Source organism: Ctenopharyngodon idella, chromosome 4, assembly GCF_019924925.1.
Source record: "Ctenopharyngodon idella isolate HZGC_01 chromosome 4, HZGC01, whole genome shotgun sequence".
In the NCBI taxonomy this organism is placed as follows: Eukaryota; Metazoa; Chordata; class Actinopteri; order Cypriniformes; family Xenocyprididae; genus Ctenopharyngodon; species Ctenopharyngodon idella.
The window spans coordinates 1,660,079-1,678,669 of NC_067223.1; the positions used below are offsets into that span (position 1 = coordinate 1,660,079).

Sequence of the window (18,591 nt, forward strand, 5' to 3'; positions counted from 1 at the left end):
CAAATATTGACGAGGCTCAGAGGTCTCAGAGTCTGCAGAGGCTGATTATTGAGCCTCAGTCAGTGTGTGTGTGTGTATGTGTTGTGCTGGCCGTTTTGTTGCGTGTTAAGAGGACATTTCTCTGGTTCCATGAAGACTCCAGTTCTTCTGTGCATCCTGCTCTTTTCTCAGAGCTGGGCTTTCGAGTTTATCATCGATGGGGAGTGGGAAAGTGAAATGGTAAGACAGAAAGCATGAGAAAAAGAGGCAAATTTATATGTATGAGTATTTTTGTCAGTTGATTGAATGTGTATTTAAATTGAAAGCTATATTGTGTGTTATTTTGTTAGTCAGGTCCTTTGGATCAGTACCACAAGTCTGGGAGATACAGGGTAAGTTTTCATATTCAGCTTCAATATGAAATTGAAAATGTTAAAAGGAGGATTCTGAACAAAAAATACTCTAATACACTGCAGAATATCTTTATGATAATAATTTATGTACTTGTTTTCAAGATGTTAAAGCAGTTTTTGAGATGTTTTAATGTAATGACAGTGTCATTGAGGCCTTCATTGATTACCATTGATCAAAGAGTCAGGTGTAAGTCCACCAGTCCATGTGGTAGTGTCAGATGTCATGCAACTGTTTTGATGTAAAAATGTAATTAAAATTAATTAAATTATATAAATATTTACATTTGCACATGCCCCAAATGCCAGTAACATGGTTGCAAAAATGGCAAAAGTTATATAAAAAGTTTTAAAAATTAACCCACTGAGGCTGACAATTAACATTCTTTTTTTATTTTATTGTAATCTCTTCTGTTCATTGACCATTTGTTGGGGGAAAATATTCAGATCCTATTTTTTATAGTCTATTTTGGAAAGTTCCTGGAAATGTAACAATCTTTCATGTGAAGCAAAACAGACAGTAAACGGGTCAAGGTTTTTAACCTGGTAACATAGGAGTTAACTTTACAGTTTTATCAATGTATCATAATTTAAATATGGTAAATTGTTTTTGTTTGTTTTTAATACATTTATACAACATGCACCCATTTTTCTCTCCTTTTTGTGTGTAGAGAAACGTTTTGACCAGTGGAGAAGAAGAGAATTTTGAGGTAATCATGCTCTTGTTGTTCCACTTTAACCTTATCTACTAATCGATTTGTTCAAAGACACTACGGTTATTGACTTCCCCTCTGCTTCTGTTCTACTTCAGCTAGAGATATTTTTTCTCCAGATTAGTTTTAGTTTCTAAGTTCCTATATATACTTTTTTGTCTGTCTGTCTGTCTGTCTATCTATATCTTTTCACACCAGCGGACGAAAACGTTCTGTTTATTCTGAGCGTGCACTGTAGTTTTGTCATCTGCTGCTTTAAATGTTCGCTCTTTTAAGCAGGATGGATTCTAATTGGCTGTCAATGTTTTTATCATTCATTACCTGGAAAAAATCATTCTGAAAGCGACTCCAATGATATTGTTTCGGTGACGTTATCGTTATAGTTGTGGTGTGGACTCTGCTTTTTTTTATATTTAGAGCGATTTTTAGAACTATATACATTTAGCGTTATTATTATAGTTAGCGTCCTTGGTGTGAACGGGCCTTTTAAATGAATAAATATAATGCCAAAAGTTACAATTTTGCAAGTTTTGATAGTCAAGTCAACTTTATTTACCGTATATAGCGCTTTTTACAATGCAGATTGTGTCAAAGCAGCTTTACAGTGAAAATAATTTGGCTGCACAGCAGCTCTAGAAGAAAATAGTGTCATTGCTCAGCTTAAGTAAGTTCAGTATTGATTCATTTCTGTTGTAAAAATAATTAGTTATTATTTTAGTTCATTTATCTATACAGCAGCTCTGGAGAAAACAGTGATGTCATCGTCCAGTTCAGTTCAATTCAGTTCACATACAATGGTGTAAATACAGGCAGATCAAAAACATTGTTGAATATCAAGTGTCCCCAACTAAGCAAGCCAGAGGTCCATCAGGTGACAAAAATGGAGATAAAAAAAAAAAAAAAAAAAACAGACTCAGTCGGGGGGCCAGTTCTCCTCTGGACAACAACGAACAGTGCATGATTATGATTCAGGCAGCATTACAGGTCAGAAGTCAGATTTGGATTGGATCAGTCAAAATATTTAATCCAGTTCCATCTATCTAATAGTCTATGGTAGGCAATTCACTACTTTTACACAAGCCTAAAATGTCACAAAAATAACATTTCAAAATAGAAAAGGAAATTTCGTCAAGACAAACTAAGATGTTTCTAAGGTACTCAAATGGTTGCCAGACAGTTTCTTTTATTTAAAGTTAATAGTTTGTTTTATGTATTGCGCTCTGTTTGTGTTTGTATGCAGGTAATTCAGGGCAGTGACATCACAGTTAAGAGCTATAAGGTGGAGAGCAGAATCACGTCGCGGTTCGCTCACACCACGGTCAAGAGCTCTGTGGTCAACTCAGGCCCAAAAGCCCAGAGCATCAGCTTCAATGTGCAGATCCCCAAACGGGCCTTCATTAACAACTTCACCATGTGAGAGCATTACACAGAGACACATACACATAAAATCACATGAATTTCTTGGATGACAGGTGACTGCTTTTCAGGAATGTCAATGGGGTTACATTCGTCGGCTCAGTGATGGAGAAGACAGTGGCACGAAACCTTTACAGTCAAGCAAGAGCTCGTGGGAAAGCAGCCGGCATCGTCAGGTACAGCTTTTCCATCAGTCCATTCATACTGCAATACTGAAGTTTTTACTGTATTGGCTACATATTAAAATGTGCACATATATATATATATATATATATATATATATATATATGAAGACTTCAGATGCAAAAGCCTCTAAGTGCCATCTGAAATTTTCTTCTAAAATGAGCATTTTTATCAAGCTTGTATGTTTATGTTCAGTTATTTCACTTTAATGGCAATGAAAAGGACCTTTAATTGCCATTTTATTGCCATTAAAGTGAAATAACTGAACCTCTATATATACGAGCTTGATAAAAATGCTGATTTTAGAAGAAAATTTCAGATGGCACTTAGAGGCTTTTGCATCTGAAGTCTTCATATATATATATATATATATGGGGGTGGTGTTGTATTTTTACTTTTTTTTTTTAACTTAATTTTTAAACATTTTAAATTTTCTTAATTCAAATACATTGGACAAATAATTTAACCATAAACACTGTAAATAAGTTTAGTTTAATAAAATATATTTTACAGTGTATGTATACGTATATTCTATATTAATAAACAGACTATATATTTAAATATATAACCATATATTTTCATTTGAATGTATATATCCAGTAGTTATTAGAAAATATCTTCAAATCTATAATTATATTTAGATTTACATACTTATATATTCTTTAATTATAGAATTGAATATACTGTATATAATCTATTTATAACTATATATTTGGATTTGTATATTACATATTCTTAAATAGTCTATATTTTCTAATTTATAAATCACCTGCGCCCAAATATGCCTGCTTCAATACTATATAGTATGCGAAAAAAGTGAGTAGTATGTCTGAATTTATACAAACCCGATTCCAAAAAAGTTGGAACACTGTACAAATTGTGAATAAAAAAGGAATGCAATGATGTGGAAGTTTCAAATTTCAATATTTTATTCAGAATACAACATAGATGACATATCAAATGTTTAAACTGAGAAAATGTATCATTTTAAGGGAAAAATAAGTTGATTTTAAATTTCATGGCATCAACACATCTCAAAAAAGTTGGGACAAGGCCATGTTTACCACTGTGTGGCATCCCCTCTTCTTTTATAACAGTCTGCAAACGTCTGGGGACTGAGGAGACAAGTTGCTCAAGTTTAGGAATAGGAATGTTGTCCCATTCTTGTCTAATACAGGCTTCTAGCTGCTCAACTGTCTTAGGTCTTCTTTGTCGGAATCGGGTTTGTAGTATTCATAAAACAGTAGGCGAAAAGTACCCGAATGACCTACTACTTCCGGCGAGATTCTGAAGTGTGCATCCAATGGACATATTACTATCCCATGAGGCCACAGGAGAGGTTTTTTGAATCGCAGTGAAGCCATGCAACTGACATCGTAGGTCACATAACACTGACAACATGGCAGATGTAGTACGTCAGTATTTCATTCATACTACACACATTCGTACTATAGAGTAGAATGTACTTATTTAACGGTCGCAGTTTTAATACAAATGTAGTACATATAGTATGCGATTTCAGATGCAGCAATTGACATATAATTATATACACTATGTCAATATGTATATCTTTTTGTCTCTCAGGACTAACTCTCAAGCAATGGAGACCTTTAGGACAGAGGTGCATGTTCCTCCAGGCAGCAAAGTGGAGTTTGAGCTACACTATCAGGAAATGACGCAGAGGAAACTGGGCGAATACCAGCTGACTTTACACATCCAACCTGGACGCCTGGTTCCACTGCTGCAGGTCAGTCACACACACACACACACACACACACACACACACACACACACAAACACAAGCATGCATGCATGCATATATAGAAGTTGTGTCATGAACTGACCAGTGTGATGTGATGTGTTTTGTGGATGTTTGTATGTCCTCAGGTTGACGTGTATATATTTGAGCCCAAAGGTATCAAGTTTGTCACGGCCCCTAACACATTGGGAAAGCAATTTTCAGGTATGACTAAAATCACCCACACGAAAGAAAAAGCCCACGTCGTGTTCAAACCAACTCTGCAGCAGCAGCGAAAGTGTGAAAACTGCACAGAAAGCGCAGTGGATGGCGTGTTCACTGTGAAATATGATGTGGAGAGAGAGAGCAATGCTGGAGAACTTCAGGTATGGATCTACATTCACTTTTACAGCTAACATCTACATGAGCTTTTGACATGGTTAAATAAAGGAATGAATGAATGAATGAACATGAATGAAAAGCAGTATGCTTTACTTCATTAGGTGCCGTTGCTGATGCACTCTATTTTCTATCTCTCAGGTGTCTGATGGTCATTTTGTTCACTTCTTCGCTCCATCTGATCTCACACCTCTTTCCAAAAACATAATTTTTGTCATTGATGTGAGTGGAAGCATGTGGGGGCTGAAGATGAAACAGGTATGGATGTGTTTACCAGAGTAACCTGCAGATATCAGGAGATATATCATGTAATATATTATCAGTAAATGTTTTTTGTTAAATATGGTGTGTGATGATCCATTACTGAAAAATTCTCAGTATGGATGCGCCTTCTTGTGGAAGTAGTGGAGAACTGCATTTTTATTTGTATTGAAACTCCCATGTTGCCACCATGTGGTCATCAAGTAAATTGTAGGGTGCCTATTTAAAGTGATCATGAAATTAAATTAGACACTATTGGCTTTAAAACTCATTTTCATTATTTTAGTGCACTATTAATCAGAGCTTTTTATTTATTGATTGAGATATTTTTTTTTTTTTAAGTACCTAAAAAATTTGTTTAGAGTTGTATGCTACATTATTCTTAATGAGCGAGAGATACCTAACGGCCATTTTTGTTTGTAGACAGTGGAGGCGATGAAGGCTATTCTGGACGATCTGTCAATGGACGACTACTTCAGCATCATAGATTTCAATCACAATGTCCGTTGCTGGAGTGAAGATCTGGTCCAAGCTTCCTCCATCCAGGTGGACGAAGCTAAGAAGTACATCCAAAGCATCAAGCCCAATGGAGGTGAGAGAGACTTTCCGTTGGAGTTTCTGTTCTGCTTCACTGCTTATAATTTGAAAAACTTTTGTCTTCTAAAATATGAGATAGTTTGACCTTATTTGTTTATCTTAAAGGGTTAGTTCACCCAAAAATGAAATTTCTGTCATTAAGTACTCACCCTCATGTCATCCCAAAGCCGTAAGACTTTCGTTCATCTTCGGAACACAAATTAAGACTTTTTGATGAAATCCGAGGGTTTCTGAATCACACATAGGCAGCAATGTCATTGTACCTTTTGAGGTCCAGAAAGGTAGTAAAGACATCATTAAAATAGTCCATGTGACTACAGTGGTTCAACCTTAAGCGACCAGAATACTTTTTGTAAACAAAAAACAAAAGTAGTGAATGCAGTGCAGAGCTTTCGTGTTCTACGTCAGAATGCCGGCTCTGTATTGGCCAACGCTGTACATGTGAGCAGCACGATGTATGCATGTGACGCAGGAGCCGACCAATAATGAGCCAGCGTTCTGACGTAGAACACGGAAGCGTTGTACTGCGTTCACTACGTCAACTGCGTAGGAGTCTGACAGGGGAGAGAAGAAATTGTTGAATAAAGACGTTATTTTTGTTTTGTTTTTGCACACAAAAAGTATTCTCGTCGTTTCATAACATTAAGTTTGAACCACTGTAGTCACATGGACTATTTAATGTCTTTAATGCCTTTCTGGACCTCAAAAGGTACAATGATGTTGCTGTCTACTGTATGTGTGGTTCAGAAATCCTCGGATTTAATCAAAAATATCTTAATTTGTGTTCCGAAGATTAACAAAGGGCTTATGGGTTTGGAACGACATGAGGGTGAATACTTTATGACAGAAATTTCATTTTTGGGTGAACTAACCCTTTAAACTAAAACTATTAAAAAACATTTACAATAATTTAAATAAAATAAACATTAAACTTAAATAAAAAAAGTAATGATACTAAAATAGCACTGAGCAAGGTCTGTTCAGAGTGTGAAATGTCATGTGGTGCTACTCCCCAAGAATATAAGGCAACGGTTGCAACTGCAAATGTAATGGACAGTTGCAACACATGACGTTTTTTGGAGTTATTACATTAAAACATTTTTTTAAACATTAGTTATTGATCCGTGTAACATTTGACCCCAGGCACCAACATCAATGAAGCCTTACTGAGAGCAGTGCAGATGCTGGTGAGAGCGTCCAGTCAGGGACTGATCGACCCTCGTTCTGTCTCTATGATCATCCTGGTATCAGATGGAGACCCAACAGTGGGTAAGACCAATTAACATGTCCACCCTTATTAACTGGAGTTTCCTGTAGTCCTCATGTGATCTAATGTTTCTCTCTTCATGTCTTGTTTAGGAGAAATAAAGCTGAGCGCTATTCAGAAAAACGTGAAACGTGTAATGAGGGATGATTTTTCCCTGTTCTCTCTTGGTATTGGCTTTGACGTTGACTTCGACTTCCTGGAGCGAATTGCCATGGACAACAGGGGCGTCGCCCAGAGAATTTATGCCAATCATGATGCTGCGGAGCAGTTAAAGGTTCAGTTTGACACAGTGTAATGATATATCTCATGGCTCTGTCCCAAATGGAACCCTAAGCGCTTGCTATCTTCCTCCGAGTCCATACTTTCATAAGGTAATGCCGCTTTGACTGTTGGGTAGAAGGCTGCTGCGCCATTCGCTTTTTCGGCAAAAATGCATCGAAGGCGCATATCGGTTGCAAAGGGGGCACACTCGTGAGTACCCTTCTGAAACCTAAAATGACAAATGGAACACCCTACTGACCACAAGTGCATATGAAGTGTGCCATTTGGGAAAGGGCCCATCACATCCATTTGAATGTTTTTTTTTCTAACTGCGACAGGACCTTTTCATTGGTTGAAATTCCTGCTCTGTGTAACTATATGTTAAACATCAAATATATTCAGATTGTCTATTATTGTGCCAACATTTTCACTTATATTTATATTAATTTATATTTAATGTATAAAGACACATTTATACTGATAGAAAAATAATGTATCATTATATTATAACAACATGATAGGTTATATATAATATATGCTAATTTTTTTTTATTTCTTACTATTACAAACTAGGTCAGTCAATATAATAAAATAATTATATTGATTGAAAATGATTAATCACATGACATTAATAATATCAAATATATTGCAAAAAACATATTTAATTCACATTTTAACATTTTATTTTGTAAAAATTTCCATAAACCTCAGTTTGAAAAGCCCTGTAATAAAAAGTCTGATTTTGAGTAAGAGTAATATGTTAACAGTTGTCTCATTTGAGTCTATTGTTATTTCTCTGGAACCTTATAAGAAGCATCTGAGACAAAGCTGATTTGAATGAAATATAACTCCGTTAAGTCTTTTGAGCTTTAAAAAAGTTTTTTTTCTCACTCATTTTTTTTCTTCTTCTCTCTCTCTCTCTCCAGGCGTTCTACAGTCAGGTCTCCTCTCCTCTCCTGAGGACGATCACCGTTCATTTTCCTGACAACACTGTGAATAACGTCACTCAGAATCGTTTTGACAAGTTCTTTAGTGGTTCTGAGCTGATAGTGGCTGGAAAACTTGAACCGTCAGACCTCACCACTCTGCAAAGCTTCACCACCGCTTCTGCTGTGAGCCACACATCATGTTTTTCTCAGTTGAGATTTTAAAATTCGGTTTTCATGCCTTCTTTAGTAATGATGGTTTTTCTTCTCTAGGCTAACATGGACCTGAACATTCAGACAGAGGCGGATATTCTGGAGTTGGACTCTGCGCTCAGCACACATCAACATTCCTTCTCCGGCTTTGCTCGGCAGATGTGGGCCTACATTACTGTCAATCAGCTATTGGCCGAACGGTGAGAGAAACAACAACCCTGTGTTGACTTCCTTGGAGCCTTGAGACCATCTGTATGTAAAATTGCTTATAAAAATAATTTTTGGTAGATTCATTTTAGATAAAGACGCATTTAATGTGTCTCTCATGGATCAAAACAGGAAATTGGAACAAATGATAAGTATAATTATTTTCATTTACGATAATCAATACTAAAATTATGTATTAGTAACTTACTTTTCATGCCATCACTCAAGCTTGGAGGATCTCCCAGTTTTTGGCTCATTTTGAGTCAGACATGAAGACAATTGAATTTGATTTGTTGACTCGAGAACAGCTGCAATTGGATCGGTCCAAATCGCAAATGAATCCTTCAGTGCGACATGCGAACCGGTTCAATGAAAAGAACATTAATCGTACATTACTATTTTATCGCAGAGTGTTGATTTCTTTAGTTTAAAATATTGAGGAACGATGGTTTTTTTTAAATGTAATGGAGTAAAAAGGAATGTAGTGAAGTAAAAGTTTCCAAAAATAAAATGTACAGATACTTGAAAAGGTAACACTTTAGTTTAGGGTCTTTTAACTGGTTGCTTATTAGCATGCATATTACTAGAATATTAGCTATTTATTAGTACTTAAGCACATATTAATGCCTTATTATGCATGACCTTATTCTACATTCTTAATCCTACCCAATACCTAAACTTAACAACTACCTTATTAACTGTTAATAAGCAGTAAATTAGGAGTTTATTGAGGAAAAAGTCATAGTTAATAGTTTATATGTGTTCCCTATACTAAAGTGTTACCCTTGAAAATCTAGTAACAGAGTAAAAATATTTTGTAACTGTCCCTCAATGCTCATGAATATTAATTGCGTTCGCCTGGTCCTGCCTGATTTGCCGAAAAGCAGATGTTGGTAAATAGGGCCTGGTACTATAGTAAACACTAAAATGAAAGTCTTAAAGTAGAAGATTATTTCCCAAAAGTGGAAGGAATGAACGTCAAAATACAAGTAGGCGGGACATGTTTTTCTAGGCTGTGATGTAAACTAAAGGCGAGTGGCTTTTTTATTAAAAAAAGGTCAAGTCCTGTGCCATGTCCTGTCCAACTTTTTTCAACGGTAAATATGTCAAAACCAAACCAAACCAATTTATGGGGCAGTTAACCTGTTGTGATTCAGATAGGATTTCCTTTTTTTCACACTTCAAACCATTTAATATGAATTATTCTGGATTTTTTTTTTTTTTTTTCCTAAATGTAACAGTTGTGCTAATGCTAAGTCTCGCTTTGAATTATACAGTGGTTCAAAAGTAATACAAACTAAAAAAACAGCACACCCAAAGTGCAACATATACCAAATATTTAACATGCTAAATAGATATTTCTCTCTTGTGATTCCCATTAAAGGATTAGTTCACTATAAAATTAAAACTACCCCATGGTTTACTCACCCTCAAGCCATCCTAGGTGTATATGACTTTCTTCTTTCAGACAAATTCAATCGGAGTTATATTAATAATCACCCTGATGCTCCTAAGCTTTATAATGGCAGTGCATGGAAACCACCTGAAGAAACCTCAAGAAAGTGCGTCCATCCATCATAAACGTACTCCACACGGCTCCGGGGGGTTAATAAAGGCTTTTTGAAGCGAAGCGATGCATTTGTGTAAGAAAAATATCCATATTTAACATGTTATAAAGTAAAATAACTATCTTCCGCCAGACCACCTACCGTATTCAACTTACGAAAAAAGTGTAACGCGCTTGTTTCGTAAGTTGAATACAAAGACGTAGGATGTAGCGTAAGCATTTTGAACTGTTAGAGTCGTTACACTTTCTTCCTAAGTTGAATACGGAAAGCGGTCTGGTGGAAGCTAGATATTTTACTTTATAACTTGTTAAATATGGATATTTTTCTTACACAAACGCATTGCTTCACTTCAGAAGGCCTTTATTAACCCCCCCGGAGCCGTGTGGAGTATGTTCATGATAGATGGACGCACTTTCTTGAGTTTCAAACAGGTGTTTTCCATTCACTGCCATTATAAAGCTTAGGAGCATCAGGGTGTTCCCATTTGAACACAAAAAAAATTTACTGTAGCGTTTTTATGACTTTCCAAAAGAAAAAAAAATCAAGAGATTGATTACATTGGTCAGAAGAGCGAAAGATGTCAAATGCGTCATAACTCTGTGAAAATAGTCCATCGTACTCATCGTTTCCTCTGTGGAATTCCTTTCATGTAGCTCTCTAGCTTCTACTGCGAGCAAGAAGCGTAAGATTACTCGGCGGATCGTGGCCCTGGCTCTGGAGCATCAGTTTGTGACCCCTCTCACTGCCATGCTGGTGGAGGGTCAAGACCAGGGGAGGCTAGAACGACTGATCGCAGACTCGCCCAAAGACTCCAAACACGGCTGCTGCTCAGGTACCAAATCCAAATGGTTTGTCTTGAAATATAATATCCATATTGCAAAAGTCATTACTGAATAGAGTATGGAAAATGTTTTTTTGTTCTATATATTATTATAGGGGTTATTTCTCTCTTTTTTTTCTTTTATTTTCTCAGCCAGTGATCCTTCATCTGGATCACTTCCAGTGCGACAGTTAGTCTATCAGAATCCTCCGTGGGTTATACCTACACTTGCTCCCGTAGAAGTTGCCGGAACACAAGAAAGTATCATTCCTCAACAAGTCACTCTTGGTAATGCAGCAGTCAAATGATATTTACTGTGTTTTCAAACTTGGGGCCAGATTTACTCATCTGGGCAAATTAGCGTGAGACCGCAATCCCATAAAAGCGCAGATGGGACTGGAAAGTTCGGCTTGGGATCTACTGACAATGCGCACATTAAAGAACACAGACACAGCTGGATCATTTCCATAATGACCAATGCAATCTACCAAGAGAAGCGCAACTATTGCAGCCATGTCAAGCACAAAATGGGTTAAGACATGCTTTTTTCAGCGTTAAATAATGGCACAAATTCCACCGCAAACCTTAGTAAATTATGTTGCATGATTTATTTATTTTGCATCTGAAAGGGAAACTCTTACACTTGCAAATGCAGTAAGGTCAGCCGCAAAAATAGCTGTGCCTACGCTTTTTCATCTCTAATTTTTTCTTCCCTGTGTGTCTTTAGTAAATCCTGAAAGTAGTTTTTTGTGCCGGCACAGGCTGTTAGTAAATCTGGCCTTTAGCCTTAAAATGGTTCACATGCATTTTGATTCAAATGTGAATGCTCAAAACAACATTTCTTCATAAGTCAGCAGGGTTTCACAAAAAAGTTTGACAACTGAAGCGAAGCACAAAGAGATTCCACAATCAGTGTGAACGCAATGAGAATTGGTTTCTTGTTACTTAAGCAAGATACTACAGGCAAAAACATTGTTTTTTCATCCACTGGTCAATTTTGGGCTATTTGGCTTTACGTAACTATTGTTTCAGACTAGTGGAAAGAAAGGGTTAGTTCACCCAAAAATGAAAATTATGTCATTAATTACTCGCCCTCATGTCGTTCCACACCTGTAAGACCTTCATTCATCTTCGGCACACAAATAAAGGTATTTTTTTTTATAAAATCTGATGGCTCAGTGAGGCCTGCATCGCTAGCAATAACACTCCCTTTTTCAATGCACAGAAAGCTACTAAAAACATATTTAAAACAGTTCATGTGACTACAGTGGTTCAACCTTAATATTATAAAGTGACTAGAATACTTTTTGTGCAAATATAACAAAATAGCGACTTTATTCACCAATATCTAGTAATGGGCGATTTCAAAACACTGCTTCATGAAGCTTCGAAGCACTGATTCGAAACAAAAGATTTGCAAAGCTTCGAAGCTTCATGAAGCGGTGTTTTGAAATCGCCCATCACTAGATATTGTGGAATAAAATTTTGTTTTTTTGGCGCACATAAAGTATTTTAGTATTTTAGTTTAAAAAAAAAAATTAATATAATGAATCAACTGGGAAAGCATGGTGATATCTGTTCACATGGGGTTTCTTGCCTTAAGTTTTTGCTGTGATCTCTCTCATCCTTTTGATTTTACTGCAGTGGAAAATGACCCACACTTCATCATTCACTTACCCAGAAGCAAGATAGACATCTGCTTCAACATTGACTCCAAACCTGGACACATCCTCAACCTGGTTTCAGATCCTGGAACAGGTAACTTCTACAGACGTCTTCCATTACATGAAAAAACAGAGGCCCTTTATTTATTTCATATTCCATATCTGCTTTTTTCCATTCCAGGAGTCACAATCAACGGTCAGTTGGTCGGGTCTAAGAAGATGAAGAACAATAAAATAAACACATATTTCGGCACCATCTCCATATACTCTAAAACAGACGGTGTGCAGGTTATAATAGGAACCAACAGAATCGACCTGATGGAAGGCAGGAACAATCACTCCTTCTCTTGGGGAGTCACAGCTGAACTGATGCTTAACAGGTATCACAATCCAAACTTACTCCAACAAACATCACAAATACTGTATGAGAACCAGTGACTGTAAGCTACTCTTGTACAATACATTCTTCTTTTTTCTTTTTTTTTTTTTTTACTTGAATGCAATGTAAGTTAATTTGGATAAAAGCATCTGGCACAGTATCTATATCTATATTGCTGTTAAGCGATTAATTATACAATGTGGCAATTAATTAATCTAATTAAATTAATCACACATCTGAGAAATTCCCCCCAAAAGATCATTTAAAGTCATTATTGTGTTAAATGAGAAAAGCATCAAATAGACATTATAAAAAGTAGCTTTAGAAAAAAAAAATATTTTATTTGATTCAACGTAGAATTTCTTACACATAAACTTTGAGGCTTCAGTGGCCATGAGGGTAAGTAATGATGACAGAATTTTCATTTTTGGAGGAATTATTCCTTTAAAATTAATTCATTCGTTCAAACGGCTGATTCATTCAGGAATGGATGGAATGGGCCATTGAATCATTGGTTCACCTGATTGATTCACTCAAAACACGGATTCATTCAGAAAAGAAACACCGCTGTGTTGCTCGGAGACTCACAATTGTTCTGCTGTGGCTTTATAGGTAATATTTTTGTTGGCAAAACTGAGCAAAAGCAGACAATATTGTTTCTAAAATATAACAACATATTAACTTATTATGTATTGAATGTTATATAAAATCCAAATCACATTTAGACTAGTGTTATTCGGGACAAAAACATGATATTGTTTGTGATATTGCTTAACTATATCATGGTATAAATATGAGACAAAAACTCATATAGGGGCATTTTTGGCTTGGTATTTTGTCTGATAATATATAGATATTATATCTTTTGATTATATAATTATATATGTCCATAATTTTTTTTTTAAAGACGATAAGAGCAACGTATTTAACTTTAATATTCAGATAGATTTCCAAATAAAATTGAATATTCATGTAGGGCAGGACTTGATTGTATCTATTTAAGTAGATCATGTGATATGATTAGCTAATATTATTCTTGTCTATGCAGTCTTGGTTATGTAAGCAGGAATTTTATTTATTTTTTTATTAAAAATGATTAAAACAAAAAACAACTTTTTTTCCCCTTTATAATAACATTCATAATAAGACCAGAGGCATTTATTTAGGAAGTTATATGTCATGTTTTATTTGATACAATTCTCTTTAAATATAAGATGAAGCATTTGGTTATATATGCCTAACGCTTGCTTATCAGGATGAAGGTCGCCATAGTGAAGGAGCAACAAGGTTACTGTGATGATTGATGGGAGGATTTCAGTGATGGTGCTTTTGCATCGGGTGTGGAAGAAGCATCCTGTGCAGGTTGACTTCCTGGGCATTTACATGTCCAACGACAACAAATACTCTGCAAAGGTTCATGGTCTCATTGGTGAGTCACTCAACATTTAAATGTACACAACTACTAAAACACACCAACAGGAGTTTGGGTCTATGTTTCACAAATGTTTCTTGCGTCTCGTAACAGGTCAGTTTGCACAGGAACCAGAGGTGAAGGTATACGGTGTGCATGAAGGAGCAGACCCAAAGAAGAAAGAGGCCATAATGGAAGTGAAAGGCAACAAACTGGCTGTTACCAGGTATATCATATACAATCACACACACCATCACATACAAATATCACAAATATCTTTCCAAAACACATGCCAACAGCACCAACAGTGTGCCAGTACCAATTTGAGTTCTCTTTCGCACTTGAATGGACAAAAACACAAAATTGTCATAATGCCGTTATTGGTGTGTATCCACGTAAGCACAGTTTTAAATTAGTTAAAATGTGTTAAAGGGTTAGTTCACCCAAAAATGAAAATTCTGTCATTAATTACTCACCTTCATGTCGTTCCACACCTGTAAGACCTTCGTTTATCTTCGGAACACAAATTAAGATATTTTTGTTAAAATCCGATGGCTCAGTGAGGCCAGCAAGATAATTAACACTTTCAAATACCCAGAAAGCTACATATTTAAAAGTTCATGTGACTACAGTGGTTCAACCTTAATGTTATGAAACAAAATAACGACTTTCTTCAACAATATCTAATAATGGGCGATTTCAAAACACTGCTTCATGAAGCTTTGAAGCTTTACAAATCTTTTGTTTCAAATCAGTGGTTCGGAGCGCGTATCAAACTGCCAAAGTCATGTGAACCATTGAAATTTTGAAACCGTTTCGAAACACTTATGATGTAACGAAGACTTGTTTACTGAAATCACGTGACTTTGGCAATTTGATACACGTTCCGAACCACTGATTCGAAACAAAAGATTCGTAAAGCTTCAAAGCTTCATGAAGCAGTGTTTTGAAATCACCCATCACTAGATATTGTTGAATAAAGTCATTATATTGTTTTTTGCCACAAAAAAAGCATTCTTGTCGCTTCATAACATTAAGGTTGAACCACTGTATTCACATGAACTGTGTTAAATATGTCTTTTGTACCTTTCTGGGCATTTGAAAGTGTTAATTATCTTGCTGTCAATGGAGGCCACACTGAGCCATCAGATTTTGTCAAAAATATCTTAATTTGTGCTCCAAAGATGAACGAAGGTCTTGCGGGTGTGGAACGAGATGAGGGTGAGAAATTAAAGACAGAATTTTCATTTTTGGGTGAACTAACCCTTTAAATGACCGTAAAGACATTTAAGTCGGGTCTTAAAGTGACAGCAGCCTAATAAACCTGCTGCTGTCTGTCATTAATGTTAATCAAAGAACAAAAGATAAAGAGTAAAATCATTCACTGCTCTTGACTGAATAACTGTTGTAGCTTTAATAAGAATTAATATATATATAATGTATACAGTGAAGATTGTGCAGTGTTATTTTACATTTGATTATTCAATTTCTGTATGTTTCCTACCTGAATATTACTGTGAGAATGTCTTGAACACATAGGATGGAAACACTGCTTTATTCGTAAATGTTTTATGTGATTTTCCAATTTTGTGCTTAAATTAAATTTGCAAGTTTGGATGGAAGCATAGCTACTTTCATTAACAAAACCTGTAAAGAAAATAATTTAATCTTTTTAAAAAATGATTAAAAAATTCTCTTGATAGACTTGAGATCCACCTCATCCAACTTATGTACCACTGCAATTCTAACTTTATAACTCGCAATTACATGTTATAAAATACCTAGCAAATATATTTTAAAGTTTTGTAATATGTGTGCATCAATCAGGGGCTGGCAGAAGGACTACAGACGTGACAAGAAACAAGGCTCAGATGTCTACTGCTGGTTTGTCCATAACAATGGGAAAGGCTTTGTTGATGGCAGTTACACCAACTATATCCTCCCTCAGCTGGACAGCTTCCTGAGCGCTCTCTAAGAGCACGAGGCTGCCTTATGCTAGTTGCTAAGAGAGAAAAAGAGGCTGATGGGTAGAAATCTGTTATTTTATATAAGCCATAAGAACCACCAAAAAACAGAAAGTAGCCATTTAGAAAAAAGGTTTTTAATACTACAAGAAAATATATACAAAACTTGGGGAAATAGTGCTGTACATCAACCAATTGAACTGTACTTAATTATTAAGCCAATTAAACTTCCTGTTAATGTATTTCCCACTTCTGACTTGACTGTTTGCAGTGAAACATTTAATTGAATCACTTAAAAGTTTGAATAATTAAATATTTTAATTATATGCAACCATTTTCAATGACAAAACAATGAAAAAAAAACAAAACAATAAAAACCATTGGTCGATTTGTTCCAGTATGTAAATGAGGTAATTTAAGAGTCTTTATTATGCACTCTGACACAGTAGAGTTGCCCTGGAGAGAAGATGAACATCAGGCCAGTTTAGAGAAGTCCTCGTATGCAATTCCCTCCACTGTCTTTCCTTTCATCCGACCCTAAAGACAAAGAACATGATTTAGATGAGTGGCGCTCAATCCTTGAATACTGTTTCAAAATATAGAGGTTGAGTCAGATTAAGGGTTAACAGAGATACACTACTGATCAAAAGTTTTGACAGAATTGTCTTATACTCACCAAGGCTGCATTTATTTGATTAAAAATACAATAAAAATTCTGAAATATTATTACAATGTAAAATTAGCTGTTTTCTATTTGAATGTATTTTAAAATGTAATTTATTCCTGTGATGCAAAGCTGAATTTTCAGCATCATTACAGTCTTAAGTGTCACATGATTCTTCAAAAATCATTCTAATATGCTGATTTGGTGTTCAAGAAACACTTTTTTTTTTTTTTTTTTAAATTAATGATGAAGACAGTTGTGCTGCTTAATATTTTTATGGATACCATGATTCATCTTGTTCAGGATTCTTTATTTATCAATGAATTAGAGCCAGCATGTTTATAGTGTTTTGGAACACTATAAAACAATTTTTGACAATTTTCTGAGCGAACTTACCGAGTCTAACATGAGTGTTGCAGAGAATTTGTGTTCATCTATGCCTTCCAGGATGGCCTCTGTGTCTTTATATTGACCATTCAGGATCATAACTCGCTTACCTGAGACAGAAAGAGAGATTAGATCGAGAGTCTCTTCAAATTTTTTTTTTTTTAGTTGGAAAAACATGAGGGTGAGTAAATAATCTTTTGGGCAAATATATCTTTAAGCGAAAAAAGTAGCATGTTTAACAACAGTAACGCAGTACCAGGAGCTGGAATGACTGTCTCCAAATGACTCTGGTCCAGTTTGAGTTTGTCTCCAGAGTCGATCATCCTCACCAAAGCTGTGTATTTATTCTGCACCTCCTGTGAAATCACACACGTACACACAGTATTACTGTAAGAAACATATAATTCACTCTGTGTGGAGTCCAGTAACAAGAGCGCTTCACTTACCCGAATGACAGCTTTCTTCTTGTAATACTTCTCTCCTAATCTCTTCGTTATGACTTTCACTACAATGTTTGCTTGAATCCAGTGATCTGATCTTACAGATTTCTTCTTCTGTTGCTCCATCTGGAAGACACACAAGGGAAATGTAACAAAATTGCATGCATTCAATCAATATGGTTTCATTAACGAAATTTGATCTGGTTATGTTTCATGATCATGAATGATGCCCATCCTCACAGGTACATTTTCTTTTGTGTTAAATTAAAGTCTATTAGAGATTAGTGTAGTAACAGAAATATCTCTCTAAAGCTGCTTTTCACCATTTCTTACAAACCAGAAGTCATTCATTTCCAATGGTGAGTAGTAGTAGTAGTACCAACACAATCTCATGGCAATTCATCTATTTGACGTTTTGGTGAACTGGTGGCTAATTCGTATGAATTTGTACTCATTTGTGTGTTTTCATATGATCTACTTACACCCCAGTGGTGGTTTATTTTTAGGGGTAGGGTTAGGGGAGAACCTTTATGCTTACTTTTTAAAAATTTTATATTTTCATGGTCATAACCGATATATTGCGACACTCCTAGTCAGCACTCCTGCTCCTTTACTACCAACTTATTCTCAAGGGAAAACTTAACTATTTTATAAGGTGGCGATTTTGTATGAATTCGTACGATGTGAACAGTACAGGACCTGCATGGAGTTCCGACTAAGGGTA

General features: G+C 35.7%; 2 protein-coding genes across 2 annotated transcripts in view; one reads left to right on the plus strand and one right to left on the minus strand.

Annotated features, from left to right (window-relative positions):
* itih2 (inter-alpha-trypsin inhibitor heavy chain 2) lies at positions 1–16,618 on the plus strand. Its single transcript, XM_051890760.1, is given in 21 exon segments — positions 1–219; positions 330–371; positions 1,061–1,099; positions 2,343–2,515; positions 2,590–2,694; positions 4,286–4,448; positions 4,589–4,825; positions 4,980–5,096; positions 5,523–5,691; positions 6,840–6,965; positions 7,056–7,237; positions 8,151–8,336; positions 8,424–8,563; positions 10,792–10,970; positions 11,112–11,246; positions 12,603–12,716; positions 12,804–13,002; positions 14,257–14,284; positions 14,286–14,430; positions 14,527–14,638; positions 16,240–16,618. Coding segments are annotated over 21 exon segments (2,829 nt in total). The 5' UTR covers positions 1–129; the 3' UTR covers positions 16,388–16,618.
* Positions 16,498–18,591, minus strand: part of kin (Kin17 DNA and RNA binding protein) — a 5,899-nt gene continuing 3,805 nt past the window's right edge. Inside the window, exons 8-11 of the mRNA XM_051890761.1 lie at positions 17,874–17,993; positions 17,684–17,783; positions 17,437–17,537; positions 16,498–16,913 (exon numbers count right to left, since the gene is read on the minus strand). Coding sequence (XP_051746721.1) covers positions 16,851–16,913; positions 17,437–17,537; positions 17,684–17,783; positions 17,874–17,993 — 384 coding nt within the window. The 3' untranslated portion in view covers positions 16,498–16,850. The remainder of the gene's footprint in view (positions 16,914–17,436; positions 17,538–17,683; positions 17,784–17,873; positions 17,994–18,591) is intronic.